The 17,134-nt window shown below is 39.9% G+C and overlaps 2 protein-coding genes across 3 annotated transcripts; both read left to right on the top strand.

The window, feature by feature from the left end:
* Nucleotides 1-605: 605 nt before the first annotated feature.
* Nucleotides 606-10,073, top strand: LOC120488454 (uncharacterized). 2 transcript variants are annotated; one of them, XM_089121571.1, is made up of 6 exons: nt 606-869; nt 1,777-1,807; nt 1,921-1,975; nt 2,965-3,033; nt 4,240-4,799; nt 7,763-10,073. In XM_089121571.1, the coding sequence occupies exons 1-6, from the start codon at nt 820-822 to the stop codon at nt 7,829-7,831; spliced, it is 834 nt and encodes a 277-aa protein (XP_088977697.1). In that variant the 5' UTR covers nt 606-819; the 3' UTR covers nt 7,832-10,073. The 2 variants fall into 2 exon arrangements, with proteins under 2 accessions (XP_088977697.1, XP_039541137.2); XM_039685203.2 differs by having other exon boundaries at nt 607-874; nt 1,779-1,807.
* A 360-nt stretch (nt 10,074-10,433) lies between these two features.
* Nucleotides 10,434-16,942, top strand: psma6l (proteasome 20S subunit alpha 6, like). Its single transcript, XM_089121572.1, has 7 exons — nt 10,434-10,658; nt 12,114-12,208; nt 12,403-12,484; nt 13,808-13,963; nt 14,036-14,214; nt 15,983-16,077; nt 16,695-16,942. Exons 1-7 carry the CDS (start codon nt 10,583-10,585, stop codon nt 16,750-16,752), a joined length of 741 nt encoding a protein of 246 aa, XP_088977698.1. The 5' UTR covers nt 10,434-10,582; the 3' UTR covers nt 16,753-16,942.
* Nucleotides 16,943-17,134: the final 192 nt, after the last annotated feature.

Raw genomic sequence — 17,134 nt, forward strand, 5'->3', positions numbered from 1 at the left:
GAGAGAGAGAGAGTGTCTGCCTGAGAGAGAGAAAGAGAGAGAGAGAATGTGTCTGTGTGTCTGTCTGAGTGTGAGCGAGAGTGTGTGTGTGAGAGAGAGAGATAGTGTGTTTGTGTGTGTGTCTGTTTGTGCGTGTGTGCGTCTGTCTGTGTGTCTCTCTCAGTGTGTGTGTGTGTCACGCGCTGAGACCTCCGACTGTGAGCCTCGGTACAGGCCGTCTGCTGGGCAACTACTTGAGATCAGACACAGATGAAAGGCGCTTGGCATGAGATATTATTATTATTATTAATATTATTATTATTATTATTACTGACATCTGGAGTGATGGGACTTGTGTGTGTTGCTCTGTTTGGTTCAATTCTTCTAATATCTTTGTCATGCTTACCTGAATGGACATCAGAATGGTAATAAATTGTTCATGTTTTGCAAATACTGAAGGGTTTCAGTGACTCCTTTCTTTCAGTGTTTGTCATGTTTATTTTCTTTTTTTTTTTTTTTTTTGTCTGTACATTTAATTATTCTTAACGTGTATGGGAATTGTTTAAGGGTTGTTATAACCCTGAGCGTGTTTTTTCCCTCTCGCTGAGAAGTAAATAATCTCCAAACAGCCTTGAGCGCGCAGACGGACACGCGCACGGGCTTTATCTGAACGCTGGCACGCAGCGGGAGCGCGCAGAGCTCACCATGTCCTCCAGGTGGATTTTCCTGTAGCCTCACACCACAAACACACTCACACACCACAAACAGACGTGAAGTCATTTTAATCTTCATCATCATCTTCATCTCTTCTGCTCTGCGCGTTCCCGTGTGTGTGTGTATATGATGCGTGTGTTTACGTTCTGGACCGCGGTGTGTGTTCTCTATGCAGGAGGAGGTGAGTAGAAATCTACATTAGACTTTGATGAAAATGCTGTGTTTATTTCCTGAGGTGTAACGGGTCGTTCGGATGCAGATCTGAGGTCATATTGGATGTATAATCGTTAATTCACAGCGGATGATTTGTAACTATTATACAACACTGTTCGATCAAACCCCTGTTGGGTGTATTAGTGTGTTAGTGCCTGATTTGAGCTCTTCAGGTGAGACAGGAATAGCTGTTCTGCGTTAATCTGAGGATTATTTGCCCTCCCGGCAGGTAAAACGAGCCGCGGGCACGCGCGCGCGTTCATGTAGGGCTGCATCACCCTCTAGATGGCCATTTAAAAAAATAGCTAAATATAGTGAAATAAAATGTCCAAATTGTAACATACGACATGATGTGAAAATGACATGCTTTCATCGTCGTTATATCACAACGTCTTGTTGAAATTATGACAGATTCAAAATTTAGATTTTTTTTAGTCGTATTAATGATTTACAAAAGGTTTTTTAATATATATATAAATGGCGGATATGGTGTTCTATAGTTTACTCTGAAGATTAACGCGTAATAAGCGCTTTAATGATTAATTTAAGGTCACCAGAGTGCAATATAAGCCAATAAACACAAGAGGACGCCTCATGTCATATCATTTAGCCTCTTCATTATGAATTACTGATGAATAATAAATGTTACAGAATCGATTTACTCATGTGTTATTCATCCGTGCTGGGTGCATATGTTTTGACCTTGTAATGTTTAATAATTTCGTTCACTTAAACCCCGCCCCTTCACCTCAGAGCCCCTCCATTTATGATAGCCACGCCCACATCTCAACACAACAACAAAACAAACTTCCCCGTTCGATATTCCATTATAGTTTAATGGTTTATTTCTGTGTTTCTGTTCTCCTCTACAGTGAGATGTGTCCCTCTGCCAGAAGAGCAGGTCAGAGACATGTTCATTCCTGTCTTCTCTCTATGTGTGTGTGTGTGTGTGTGTGTGTGTGTGTGTGTGTGTGTGTGTGCGCAAACTAACCCGTGTGTTTGTGTTTACACTAGCGCGCGGCTGACTGCGACCCGTTCAGTACTAACGGCTGTGACCGACAGAACACGGGTGAGTATCTCTCGTCAAACGTTACGTGTTATTATCTCTTGAATGTTCAACTAGTTGGTCCCAGCCAACATGGAATGTTCTAACGTTTTGGAAAGGTTATTTAAAAGTTATAAACAAACGTTCTGCCAGTAACGTTAATAGAAACGTTCGTTCAAAATTACCTGGTATTTAATAATGTTCTGAAAACGACAACGTTAGCACAAAAAAAGAAGATTAAATAAAAGTGGTTGCAGAACGTTAAAAAAAATGTAACATTCCCATAATGTTTGAAGAATGATAAAATGCAATGTTTAACGTTCGTTTAACGTTTTTATAGCATTTAAAAACGGGGAATTCGTTTAGAAATAACTTTTCCATTAAACTTTATGAGAATGACAGAAAACTGTTCTTGAAATATGTTTTTTGTTAGCTATTAAAAAAGGTCACGTGATGACGTCACTTTGTAGGATAACTCGGAAGCTAGCGGCGCATATCCCTCGGTTGTAAAGCAATGCATTTTCCCCATAGATTTTTGGAAAATCGCAAAAAATAAGATCTGTGTTTAACAAAGGTTTGTGACCCTTACACGTTTTGTCCATCAAGATAATCTTTACAAGTTAATCCAAAATGTATACATTTTGAAGCCTATAAAGATTTTAAAAAACACAATCAGACACAATAAAGTTAAAAAAAAAAAGGTTATAACTGTGTGTTCTATGTCATAGATCAAAACGTGAAAATATTTAGAGGTTTTATTCACCACAGACCTTATTTCAGGCGATTTAGCAAAAACCCATTCAAAAATCCCATAGGCTTTAGAGCGAGGGAACCGTAATGCTAAAATGCTAACTCACTTCCGCTTTTTGGCCTACAGAGTGACGTCGTAACTTCGGCACTCTATATGGACAAAAACGCACTTGGACATTCACGGGAGTCATTGAATGATGACAGAGCGATCATGTTTGACTGAACTGTGATTGTCAGTGATTCTGTGCTGGTTTTGTCCACAGACGACGCTATGAACGCTCATGAGAGACACGAGGGTCTGCTGAGAGAACTACAGGAGCTCGCAGAACACGGTCAGTAAAACACTCCGGTCACAACCATCAGCTGTTTGTTTAAAGTCCCCCTCTAGCCAATCATTTTATCCCTTAAAACCCACCAAAATTACACATTTAAGTGTTTTTTCATTGAATAAAAATTATTCTTGCCTTAAAATATCTTGAATGTAACTCGACACCCTTGCCTCATTTAGTATGCGCGGTTCTATGAATATGCAAATTAGCCACGCAACATGGTAATCGTGGTAGCATCATCATGTGAATTGTGTTAGCAACATGGCATTTGTGTCAGCATCTTGCTGAAAACATAACAACATGGTAAATGTGTTAGCATCATGCTAAACCATGTTAATCATGTTAGCATCACGCAAACAACATGCTAATCATGTTAAAGGGATAGTTCACTTTAAAATTAATTTTTTATATGTTTTGGCTTACCTCAAGGGCATCCAAGATGTGTGTCTTTGTTTCCACAGTATTTTCAATTTTGACATTTTTAGGTCAAACCATTTGAGTCTATCAGTCATATAATGGAGGTCTATGGTCACCACCTCAAAGAGCATGCACAGAGAAGTCCAAATTAAACATGATTTATTGACTCGTAAATGTAAGTACACATTGATGGCCTAAGACACGAAACGAGCGGTTTGTGTGAGAAAACAAACAGTATTTATATCGTTTTACGTCTTGTAACCACAGCCACGTCCAACTGATCTGAGCAAGAGGTACAAGAGGTAAAAACAATATAAATACTGTTCGTTTTCTCAAATAAACTGCTCGTTTCGTGTCATTTACGAGTCATTGAATCATGTTTAATTTGGACTTCTTTGTGCATGCTCTTTGAGGTGGTGACCATAGACCTCCATTATATGACTGATAGACACAAATGGTTTGACCTAAATATGTAAAAAATTGAAACTACTGTGGAAATAAAAACGCCTACATCTTGGATGCACTTGAGGTAATCTAAAACATATAAAAAATTAATTTCAAAGTGAACTATCCCTTTAACATCTTGTTGAAAACAAGCATTTCGTGTTATAATTTGGCTAAAAACATGCTAACATGGTTAGGGTTGATAGTTGCACACAGCAAGCACAAATTGTTACTACCAAAGTAGTAACGAAGGGCAAGTCGTGCATCAGCTCTACAGAAGTTGTGAACCGGCCTTTAATCCAGTTATGTGAGACTATTAAAACACACACGTGTCTGCTTTTCCTGTAGAGAAAGAGAGAGAGAGCAAATACTCTCGCGAGAGAGACGATTATGAGCTCAACGACACATGGGAGGAGGATGAGGATGAGGATGACGAGGATGAAGATGAGGAGGGAGCGAGGAAGAACGAGCGAGACCTGGACGAGCTGCTCCAGGAGGAGATCAGGGCGACGGAGATCCAGAGGAAACAAGACGAGGAGCTGGAGGAGCTGCTGAAGGAGCTGAAGGAGAAGAAGCGCACGAGGAGCGAGCAGGAGGAGAGGAAGAACGAGCTGGAGCTGAAACTGGAGAAGGAGAAGGTGGAGGAGGAGCTGAAGCAGCTGCGGGCGGAGCAGAAGAACGACACCGCCGGCTGGAGCAAACACAAGGAGGAGGAGGAGAAACAGGAGGAGCTGCAGGAGCTGATGAGGAAGATGGAGCGCGTGCAGAAGGAGGAGGAGGTAAAGGAGCAGAAGCGGGAGATGGAGAACGCCAGCGACGAAGCCACGCGACAGTTCGAGAGAGACGGAGAGGAGGAGGAGGAGGAGGAGGAACGACAGCATGAGAAGGAGGAGGAGGATGAAGATGAGGTGTGTATCTGTTGTTGCCGATGTCTAGCACAGCTTCACTAGATTGCTAGGGCGGTCACTTTTGTGAAAAAATCCTGTTCGATCTTTGAGACATAAGTGTTCATTGAATCGATCGATTTCCATTTTCAACACTAAATATAGATAACGCCGAACAGGACGAGCGTAACAAGGGCGCTTGAGACGCAAAAGTCCACAACATTCCTGATGATTTACTGGCGTGAAGTTTCAGCACAATGACAAACAGGAGCGCACCATTCAGTTCACTTTTGAAAAAACTTTTGCTGATAATTTACTCGCCCCCATGTCATCCGAGATGTCCAAGTCTTTCTTTCCTCAGTCGAAAAGAAATGAAGGTTTTTGATGAAAACATTCCAGGATTTTCTCCATATAATGGACTTCAATGGGGTCCAAACAGTTCAAGGTCCAAATGAGAGTTTCAGTGCAGCTTCAAATGTCTTTAAACGACACCAGACGATGAATAAGGGTCTTATCAAGCGAAACGATCCGTTATTTCAAAACTTATTCCAAAAATGTAACTTTTCTAAGGACAAATGCTAGCCTTGCTCTATTCTGTGAGGCGCGTTTGTAATGTCACGTAATACGTAATTACGTACAAAAGGTCACGGGCGACGTAGCCGGAAGTACAGAGTCCGTGTTTACAAGTTGAACGCATAGTTTGAACGTGCAAACTAACTCAAACGCCGTTTACAAAAAAGGAATTAAAAGGTAAAACAACGATGTCGGGCGATTTTGATTCTGTACTTCCGGCTACGTCGCCCGTGACCTTTTGAACGTAATTACGTATTAAGTGACGTTACAAACGCGCCTCACAGAATAGAGCAAGGCTAGCATTTGTCCTTAGAAAAGTTAAATTTTTGGAATAAGTTTTGAAATAACCATGATAAGAGATTCATCGTCTGGTGTCGTTTAAAGACATTTGAAGCTGCATCTGAAACTGTTATTAACTGTCTTTTGGACCTTGAACCGTTTGGACCCCATTGAAGTCCATTATATGGAGAAAATCCTGGAATGTTTTCATCAAAAACCTTAATTTCTTTTCGACTGAGGAAAGAAAGACATGGACATCTTGGATCACATGGGGGTGAGTAAATTATCAGCAAAAGTTTTTTCAAAAGTGAACTACTCCTTTTAATACTCTCCGACTCGACAGATGTGTGTAAAAATGAGCTTTGGCGGGAAACGCTGTCCAATCACGAGCCAATCTGGCGTGTTTTTATGTTAACTCACTTTACTGGGGAAGTTCGTGTAAGACAAATCTGTGCGGATTTAGCGCAAATACGCGACTCGTGGTCCTCATGATATATTAAATACAGCGTGTCGCAGAATCTGCGCGTTTCTGGCTTACTTGAACACGCATGTCACTACGCAACAAATAACGACGCGCTTAATAGCGAAGATTAAAAAGCATTTGGTGAACAGAAAAGACGCTATTATTTTCCAGTATCCTTCATGTTCTGTGTGCTGTATTGATCTGTCCACCTTAAACACATTTTTGGTTAAAAAAAACGATTCCCTATTTTCGTTTTCGAATTTTGTGTTGGTTGGTCCGATCGATTTTCGAACGTAAAGTGACAGCCCTAGCAAATACAGGTGTAAACGGGTCTAAACCGGTTTGAGCTCGTCCACCACTTCCAGAGGGAGTTAAACACATTCGACCTGACTGCTTTCAGTGTTTCTCCGTCGCCTCCGGTTGCGTTATATATAAATTGTGCGAGCTTATTTTCTCCATTAGATTGAAAGAAGAATACCCAAACACATCGATGCATTCCTACGTAATAGTTTTACTTTAAATTTCGGACAAACGCTGTTTATATTTGAAATCACCAAAACAAACACAACCCTAACCTAAAACACAATTTTGGTAAAAAAATAAATAAAAATAAAACGTTAAAATTGATTCACTATTTTCGTTTTCGAAGCTTGTGTTGTTTGGTCGGTTCGATCTTCGCACGTAAAGTGACAGCCCTACTGAGTGCTGTAGTTTAGTACACTTTTTGAGAATCTGTACTTTTTTTCTGGGAATTTGTTACTTTACCTTCACTACATTTAAAAGACAAATGTCGTACTTTTTACTCTCCAACACATTATGTCAAGGTCCTTGAGTAGAAAGTGGTCAGTCAGGGGGATTGACGAAGACAAATTGTGGGACAGTCGTTGGATTTTGGTTGGAAATGAAAAATTTCCGCAATCGCGGAATTGGCAAATTAACGTGAAAATCTAGTGTTAATGTGGAATTTTACATATTTGGAATGAAATTGTGTTTTTATGTGGGAGGAGAACATATATGCACAACCGGCGCAGCGTCATATAATGTCTCTGAATAGGTTCACGCCCACTTTTGGGGGAAAACAAACTAGACTCCCCATAGACTTCAATACAAAATAACAGCAAAAACCAACGTCCGTACACAGCCGACAGGTGTAAATAACTTAAGAAATCACTTAAGTGTCTTACCTGGACATTTACTTGTACCTAATCGATACACCAGGAAAAGCCTCTGAATGATTTTATTTCGTTTTTTAAAATAAAAAACCTTAATGTATATATTATGAATTTATGATGATGATGGCAGGTAGCCTGGGCAAGTTGATAACGGGCATAAAAAAATTTATCTTTCATGCTCTACGGCAGGTAGGGTGGACATATAATTACTTGACATGTTTTATATATATATGATTTCTTAAGTTATTTACACCTGTCGGCTGTGTACGGACGTTGGTTTTTGCTGTTATTTTGTATTGAAGTCTTGGGGAGTCTAGTTTGTTTCCCTGCAAATCTTTTGGTCATCTTGAGGTCCTTCGTGGGCCCCGGCTGCCCGGATGAGAAGCACTGCTGTGTTTTTGCTCTAAAAGTTTATTCGTAATTTATTGAGTGCATCCGATTATAGATGAGCTCATATAGATGAAGCGACGTGTGCTGATCATGAACTCTGTCTCGTTCAGGAGCTGCTGGAGATCGAGGCGGAGCTGAGGAAAGTTGCAGCGCAACTACACGAACTTCGCAGGGGTTAAACACACACACACACACACATATATATGAAGTCATTATAATAAGATGAAACACTCTGAATAACACATGATTTATGTAACCTCATGGAGGCGGTACTTTCGTCAGGCTTCACTATTTTGGTCTAGACATTCAGAAATGTAATTCCCATCATTCCCAGATGAAATCGAACTAAAACGCACAACTGTACGAGCGACACTTCGATCCAAGAGACTGTTAAGTGCTGATTCACTCCGGTCATGCATCTCAAGCCACGCCCCTAAACCACCACACATGAATATTCATGTTTGTCATTTGAATATTTAAACATTCATATCTATATTGTAATGCAATACTTCAGTGAGTGGTACAATTAACTCTATATAATAAGACAAATGTGCACATATGATGAAGTAATAATGTGATTATAATGTGACTGTTACTGTATATTATATATATGTAATCTCTGAAACATTCTGCTGTTTTATACGCTGATGCGAACATGGCTGAAAACTGTTATGACACACTGAGACTGTTCTGGGATCTGAACACCAGCCACTTCCTGTTGATCGCGTAATATTCAGGATATCACAGCTGTGTTTGATTAATAAGATGAGTTGTAGAGAACAATCGTGAGTGAGTCAGTGTGTGAGTATATGAGTGAGTATATGAGTGAGTGTGTGAGTGAGTGAGTGAGTCAGTGGATGAGTCAGTGGGTGAGTGAGTCAGTGGGTGAGTGAGTCAGTGGGTGAGTGAGTCAGTGGGTGAGTGAGTCAGTGGGTGAGTGAGTCAGTGTGCGAGTGAGTCAGTGTGCGAGTGAGTCAGTGTGCGAGTGAGTCAGTGTGCGAGTGAGTCAGTGGGTGAGTGAGTCAGTGAGTGAGTGAGTCAGTGTGCGAGCGAGTGAGTGAGTGAGTGTGTGAGTGAGTGAGTCGGTGAGTGAGTCGGTGAGTGAGTAGTTGAGTCAGTGGGTGAGTGAGTCTGTGAGTGAGTGAGTGAGTCAGTGGGTGAGTGGGTCATTGGTTGAATGGGTGAGTGAGTGAGTCAGTGTGTGAGTGAGTCAGTGGGCGAGTGAGTCAGTGTGTGAGTGAGTCAGTGGGCGAGTGAGTCAGTGGGCGAGTGAGTCAGTGGGCGAGTGAGTCAGTGGGTGAGTGAGTGAGTCAGTGGGTGAGTGAGTGAGTCAGTGTGTGAGTGAGTCAGTGGGCGAGTGAGTCAGTGGATGAGTCAGTGGGTGAGTGAGTCAGTGGATCAGTCAGTGGGTGAGTGGGTCATTGGTTGAATGGGTGAGTGAGTAAGTCAGTGGGCGAGTGAGTCAGTGGACGAGTGAGTCAGTGGGTGAGTGAGTGAGTGGATGAGTCAATGGGTGAGTGGGTCATTGGTTGAATGGTTGAGTGAGTGAGTCAGTGGGTGAGTCAGTGAGTGAGTGAGTCAGTGGGTGAGTGAGGGAGTCAGTGTGTGACTGAGTCAGTGGGCGAGTGAGTCAGTGGGTCAGTGGGTGAGTGAGTCAGTGGATGAGTCAGTGGGTGAGTGGGTCATTGGTTGAATGGGTGAGTGAGTGAGACAGTGGGTGAGTCAGTGAGTGAGTCAGTGGGTCAGTGGGTGAGTGAGTCAGTGGATGAGTCAGTGGGTGAGTGGGTCATTGGGTGAATGGGTGAGTGAGTCAGTGGGTCAGTGAGTTAGTGGATGAGTCAGTGGGTGAGTGAGTGAGTCATTTGGTGAGTGAGTCAGTGGGTGAGTGAGTGAGTCATTTGGTGAGTGAGTCAGTGAGTCAAGTGGGTGAGTTGGTCAGTCAGTGTGTGTGTGTGTGTGTGTTGGACAGAAAGTGCCAGTGCACTTTCCCTGCATGTTGCACTTTTTTGTAAGCAGCCAATGAGGGTCACAGACTCCGCCCACACACATTGTTGTGATTGATAATATTTAACTGATTTAGGAGGAAAGAATCCTATGGAAGCTTGTTTCCGCCACGGAATTAAAATAAAAATAAAAACGTTTTTTGCTACTTTTTATCTGACTATTCTGACCGGCAAAGTTTGACGAATAAAGTCGCAAAACCATTATAATTTTTAAAGCTTCCAAAGAAACCAGCAATAAGAAAAAGATGAGTTAAAGTCCTGGATGTTTGACAAAAACATGAAGCGTTGACCGCAGAATGAATCTAATTTAAATGTAACCGAAGAGTAGCAGAACATATAAACACAATACAGTCGAAATAATAGTTCTGTGTCTTTAATATTTAAATTGATATGGTTTAATAAAGAGCTGTTGACTGAACGCACCGCTGCCTCAGAGTCTTACTTTAGTGAATGTCAATAAAGTCTGTAACTGTATTCAGTGTTGATGTCAAAAAATTAAATCATCTCCAAACTGCGCCAGTGCAAGCTCCTTCACCATGGCAACCACGGCATCGATTCTGTGAGTGAATCGTTTAGTGTGAATCAAATCCTAAACGACTCATCGAGAATCAGTCTAAACTAGCTAAATCCTTATTTAAATATAAAGAAATATCATAAAAAAACTGATCAGTTTTAGTTTCTTACTTTTTTCTCTGGTGTGTGTGTGTGAGAGAGAGAGAGAGAAAGGAAGAGAAAGGGAGTCAGGTGTGTGTGTGTGTTCACGTTCCTCCTCATCGAGTTCAATGACGCGTCTGAATGAAAGAGAAAGTGAAAGTCTTAAATCGCTTATTCACTCTCAACTCGACGCACTTTTCAACAGATTCGCCCTTGCAGGACCGTGAATTTGACGGATTGAGCTGCTAAAGTAACTAAAGTGTGTTTATAAGCATGTCTCGGGGTTCAAACGCGGGATTTGATCGACATATCACTATATTCTCACCTGAGGGCCGATTGTATCAAGTCGGTAAGAGTTCCACCATTTTATAATCCATATTACTCAGGTTTTCATCATTATTGATGCTCTCAGCTAGTTTTTTACTGCACTAATGCTGCGTTTTGGACTATTGGTGACAGAATGATTGAATTGTACGGATTGGATGTAATCAAACGATTTTAGTCGTCAAAGGTTATTTTTTCGACACTAAACTAGGACCTAGATTCATTAAGATCATAATTAATCTTCAATAGTCAATGATCATTCATTATAAATCATCTCCAGAAATGCACTTCTTAAGAGTTCTTCCAAACCGACAAAAACACGGAATGTTTGCGCTTACCCCATTAGCCTATGTTTTGAAAGTATTTATGAATGTTCTCTGAACGTTCGATTTTAATACCATTCCATTCTTCAAACATTATTGTGACGTTACTTTGGAATGTTCTCTGAACGTTCTGAAACAGGCGTAGTAGTAACATTTAAAAAGCGTTTGAAGAACTAAAATGATTCAGGAAAACACGTTCCATTATCGATTTATAATTGTTTTGAGGACGCTATTAAAGGAGTAGTTCACTTTAAAAAAAACTTTTGCTGATAATTTACTCACCCCCATGTCATCCAAGACGTCCATGTCTTTCTTTCTTCAGTCAAAAGGAAATTAAGGTTTTTGATGAAAACATTCCAGGATTTTCTCCATATAATGGAGTTCATTGGGAACCAAACGGTTCAAGGTCCAAATGAGAGTTTCATTGCAGCTTCAAAGGGCTTTGAACGACACCAGACGATGAATAAGGGTCTTATCTAGTGAAACGATCGCTCATTTAAAAAATAAAAATTAAAAACTTTAAGTTTTATAAGCTCAAATGCTTGCCTTGCTCTGTTCTGATGGGCGTTCATGACTTTCCTGTTCAAAGTTGTTCTTCAAAATGAACAAATCTTTTTTTGAGTCATTTCCTTCCTTGAATCAACCAAATGACTCGAAAAATCATTTGTTCATTTTGATGAACGTGTTTGAACATGGAGAGTCACAAACGCTCATTACAAAACAGAGCAAAGGCGACCATTTGTGCTTATAAAACTTACATTTTTTAATTTATTTTTTAAATGACCGATCGTTTTGCTAGATAAGACCCTTATTCATCGTCTGGTGTCGTTTAAAGCCCTTTGAAGCTGCACTGAAACTCTCATTTGGACCTTGAACCGTTTGGACCCCATTGAAGTCCATTATATGGAGAAAATCCTGGAATGTTTTCATCAAAAACCTTAATTTCTTTTTGACTGAAGAAAGAAAGACATGGACATCTTCGATGACATGGGGGTGAGTAAATTTTCAGCAAAAGTTTTTTAAAAAGTGAACTACTCCTTTAAAGACCAAATATGTGTTCATAACTCAACCAGATCGTTAGCTAAACTTCTGAGAGCGTTCCCATGCTAACAGTGTAGTGCTTGTTGTGTGTTTATGATGTTGAATGTGTTGGACAGAATATGCCTTCAAAGCCATCACCCAGAGCGGCCTGACCACGGTGGGCATCAGAGGGACGGACTGTGCTGTGGTCGTCACACAGAAGAAAGTTGCGGTAAAAACACACACCTTAAGATCAGCGTTGAGAGAGAGAGAGAGTCTTATTTCAGTCTGCAAGGGCTGGCTCACCCCTGGACACGCTTCCCAAAGCATCTCTGAGTGTTTCTAAACCTGCTGAGATGCTGTGATGCTCTTAAATTACGCTGAGCTCAGTGTGTGTGTGTTTAATCGACTGTTTCTCGTGTGCAGGACTCGCTCCTGGATGCGTCGACGATGACAAACATGTTCCGTCTCACTCCACGGATTGGATGCGTCATGACTGGACATTACGGTGTGTGTCTCCTCTCTCAGATTACACCGGCATCACATGATGTCACTTTACAACACAGATCGTTTCAAAGCAGCTTCACGGTGAAAATAACAGAATCAATGATGCAAAAACTTCATCAAAAACAAAACAAATGAACCAGGAAGTGATGATTTTGTTCTCTTGAACACACATGGGATGTAAACACTGCTTTACTCACAGATGATTTATGCCGTATTCCAGTTTTGTTTATTTTTGGATGGCATCATAGATATTGTTGCAAAGCTACTTTCCAGAAGACAACAGTGTCAGTATTAAAGGAGTAGTTCACTTTTGAAAAAAACTTTCGCTGATAATTTACTCGCCCCCATGTCATCCGAGATGTCCACGTCTTTCTTTCCTCAGTCGAAAAGAAATTAAGGTTTTTGATGAAAACATTCCAGGATTTTTCTTCATATAATGGACTTCAATGGGGTCCAAACGGTTCAAGGTCCAAAAGAGAGTTTCAGTGCAGATTTAAACGACACCAGACGATGAATAAGGGTCTTATCATGCGAAACGATCCGTTATTTCAAAACTTATTCCAAAAATGTAACTTTTCTAAGGACAAATGCTAGCCTTGCTCTATTCTGTGAGGCGCGTTTGTAACGTCACGTAATACGTAATTACGTTCAAAAGGTCACGGGCGACGTAGCCGGAAGCACAGAATCAAAATCGCCCGACATCGTTGTTTTACCTTTTAATTCCTTTTTTTGTAAACGGCGTTTGAGTTCGTTTGCACGTTCAACCTATGCGTTCAACTTGTAAACACTGACTCTGTACTTCCGGCTACGTCGCCCGTGACCTTTTGAACGTAATCACGTATTACGTGACGTTACAAATGTGCCTTTGTTTTTGAAATAACCGATCATTTCGCATGATAAGACCCTTATTCATCGTCTGGTGTCGTTTAAAGAAATTTGAAGCTGCATCTCAAACTGTTATTAACTGTCTTTTGGACCTTGAACCGTTTGGACCCCATTGAAGTCCATTATATGGAGAAAAATCCTGGAATGTTTTCATCAAAAACCTTCATTTCTTTTCGACTGAGGAAAGAAAGACATGGACATCTTGAATGATATGGGGGCGAGTAAATTATCAGCAAAAGTTTTTTCAAAATAGCCTAAAATGTAAAATAGCCTACTGGCTAATTCTGGCACACTGTACATTTAATCATGTATAATTAACAGGTTTATATAATTAAATAAACCTGAAATAAACCTGAAAAGTGAACTAATCCTTTAAGTTCAATAACAGAGTTGATGTTGCAGTTCCATTATGAAAGTGTGTGTGTGTGTGTGTGTGTAGCTGACAGCCGTTCTCAGGTTCATCGTGCTCGTGTGGAGGCCGGCGAGTGGAAATATAAGTTCGGTTACGACATCACGGCGGACATGTTGTGCCGGCGCATGGCGGACCTCTCTCAGGTCTACACACAGAACGCGGAGATGAGGCCGCTCGGCTGCTGTGAGTGTGTTCGTCCGCGCAGACTCAGGTGATCGCCGCTTTGCAGTGTTTGTGACGCTGTCTGTGCTGCAGGCATGATGCTGATCGCCATGGACCCGCTGATGGGACCCGTGCTCTACAAATGCGACCCGGCCGGCTATTACTGCGGGTTCAGGGCCACGAGCGTCGGGGCCAAACACACGGAGGCCAACAGCTTCCTGGAGAAGAAGCTGAAGAAACAGCCCGAGCTGACGACCGACAGGACCATAGAGGTGTGTGACACGCTTGTGACTGAATAAAAATTATAAAGTTTTATAAGCTTTCAATTTTGTGGAGTGGACAGAAAATGAAATAGAGAAATATGTTAATAACATGAAGTAACACGTTTTAGCACAATGCTAGCATGATTAAGCATTGTTATCATATTTTAACACATTGCTAGCATGATTTAGCATGTTGTTAACATGATTTAACATGTTGTTAGCGTGAATTAGCATGTTTTTAACAGGCTTTAGCACATTGCTAGCATGATTTAGGATATCGATAACGTGTTTTAACACATTGCTAGCATGATTTAACATGTTGCTAGTATAAATTAGCTTGTTAACACATTTTAACTCATTGCTAGCATCATTTAACATGTTGTTAACATGATTTAACATGTAGTTAGCGTGAATTAGCATGTTTTTAACAGGCTTTAGCACATTGCTAGCATGATTTAGGATATCGATAATGTGTTTTAACACATTGCTAGCATGATTTAACATTTTGCTAGCATGAATTAGCATGTTAACACATTTTAACTCATTGCTAGCATCATTAAACATGTTACTAGCATGATTTATCATGTGGCTAGCATGAATTAGCATGTTGTTAACACATTTTAGCACATTGCTAGCATAATTTAGGATATCGATAACATGTTTTAACACATTGCTAGCATGAATGAGCATGTTGCTACCATGATTTTACATGTTTTCAAATGATTTAGCATTTCTTAGCATGTTTTAACGCTTCTAACATGATTTGGCACTTCTATCATCACTGCTATCATGAAATAACTTATGTAGTACATTGCTAGCATGATTTAATACTCTGCTAGCATGAATTAGCATATTGCTAGCATAGATTAGCACGTTTTAGTAAATTGCTAACATGATTTTACATGTTGTTAGCATATTTATTGTGTTGTTAACATGTCGTTAGCATGAATCTACACGTTAGTAGCGTTAAATAGCATGCTGTTAACATGAATTAGCATGTTCCTAGCATGTTGCTACCATGAATAAGTTTAACGTGAATCAGCATGTTGCTGTTGTGCCTTAGCATGTTTTTAACAAGAATTAGCATTTTAGCATTAATCAGCACATGAGTAGCGTGAATTAGAATGTTGTTAGCATTAATCAGCACATGAGTAGCGTGAATTAGCATGTTGTTAGCATTAATCAGCACATGAGTAGCGTGAATTAGCATGTTGGTAACATGAATTGGCATGTTACTAGTATGAACGTAAACAGTTGAGAAGGAAACACATGTGTATCTGTATATTAGAGTGGTTCGCGCTTAAAGTGACAGCAGCCTAATATTCCCGCTCCCATCTGTGTTTTTAATGTTAATCACTTAACTGAATAACTTTTATAAGGATAAATTAATAAGGATGTTTAATTTATTCAGTGAGGACTATGCAGTGTTATTTTACTATGCAGTGTTATTTTACATTTTGCTTACTTCATTAAATTTCTGTACCTGAAAACTACTGTCAGATCTACCAGAATTTTATTTAATTTGCACCTTTGTTAAATATATATATTCTTTACTATTACTGACAATTTACATGTCTTTAGTAATGTTATAGATTTATATTAGTTAAGCTAATTAACTTAAGCTACTTCCTGATTTTGCTCACTGGCCATTGGCAGATGTGGCAAAAAGTTATTTCTATGACCTTTATGTGCAATAGGCTTAAATGTTATGTTTACTGTTTGTCAGCAGTATGTTGACTAAATATTGTAACTCTCATGTTTGCCTCCTGTCCTCTAGATGGCGATCTCGTGTTTGTCTTCTGTGCTTTCTATGGACTTCAAAAGCACTGAGCTGGAAGTGGCTGTTGTGACTAAAGAAAAGCCCAAATTCAGGTACGGAGAAGGAAAATGAGTGACAGCAAACATTACTAACATATGATGTAGTTTAAGCAGAATATGGCAATACATTTGTGCCAAAAAAATGTCAACTACGTTGTACAATTCATTTGTGTGTCTACTGTTTTATTTGTGTCATGCTTTATAAGTTTCTGTTCTGTAATGCATTTAAGAAATATCCAGGTAAACAAACACAACATTTAGATTTGTTCAATAATGAGTTTTCTAAAACTTTCAGATGCATTATTTTCATTAATTTATGCATTTAGCAGACACTTTTACCAATGAGGACTGCTCTTATTAACTTTCTGTTCTATAAGCTTGGATGAACATAGAGTTATTTAGGTTCATCCTTGTGTTTGGTCATAATATTCATTTATTTGGGAAAGATGGGAAAAATAGTCTCCACATTTTTGGCACAAACAGAATGCCATAATTTTTCCAAAATAGACAACATAAACATATACAATTTTTTTGGTCAAGTACACAGTGTGCGTACCCATTTGTAAGTCGATAAAGGCGTCTGCTAAATAAAATAAATGTAAACGCGTACAGTAGAAAGTCTTTTTGGCACAAATACACCCTCATATAGCACATGTGTCTGTGTGTTTCAGGACTCTGTCAGAGAAAGAGATCGAGGCACATCTGATAGCCATCTCGGAGAGAGAATAAAGTCAGGTTTCCACGTTTTTATAAAATCCACTGAAATGAAGCGCCTTTATCTGGCGTTTGCTCATTTCTCCGCTCATAGTTTTACACTGAATTTGATACAGATTGTGTTTGGTGTCTGTTACCTGGTGAACGTCAAAACCGGTGGACCGTCAAATAATTCTCAAATAAACATCTTTTTGTCAGTCTAAAACAGCCTCATTGAGCAATATTTACTTTCTGCCTTAAAATATTACTTTGATTTCTTTCATTGTGTGCTTTCCTCTTTCTCCAGCTGGTGGCGTCATTTATTCACTGGAAAAGCTGCCAGTTGTTCACTGATTTATGTTCCCACTATAACATGCAAACACAAATAGTTTTTTGAGAATCATGAGAGAAAAGAATA

Source organism: Pimephales promelas, chromosome 16 (genome assembly GCF_988280905.1).
Source record: "Pimephales promelas chromosome 16, fPimPro1.hap1.1, whole genome shotgun sequence".
NCBI classification, from domain to species: domain Eukaryota; kingdom Metazoa; phylum Chordata; class Actinopteri; order Cypriniformes; family Leuciscidae; genus Pimephales; species Pimephales promelas.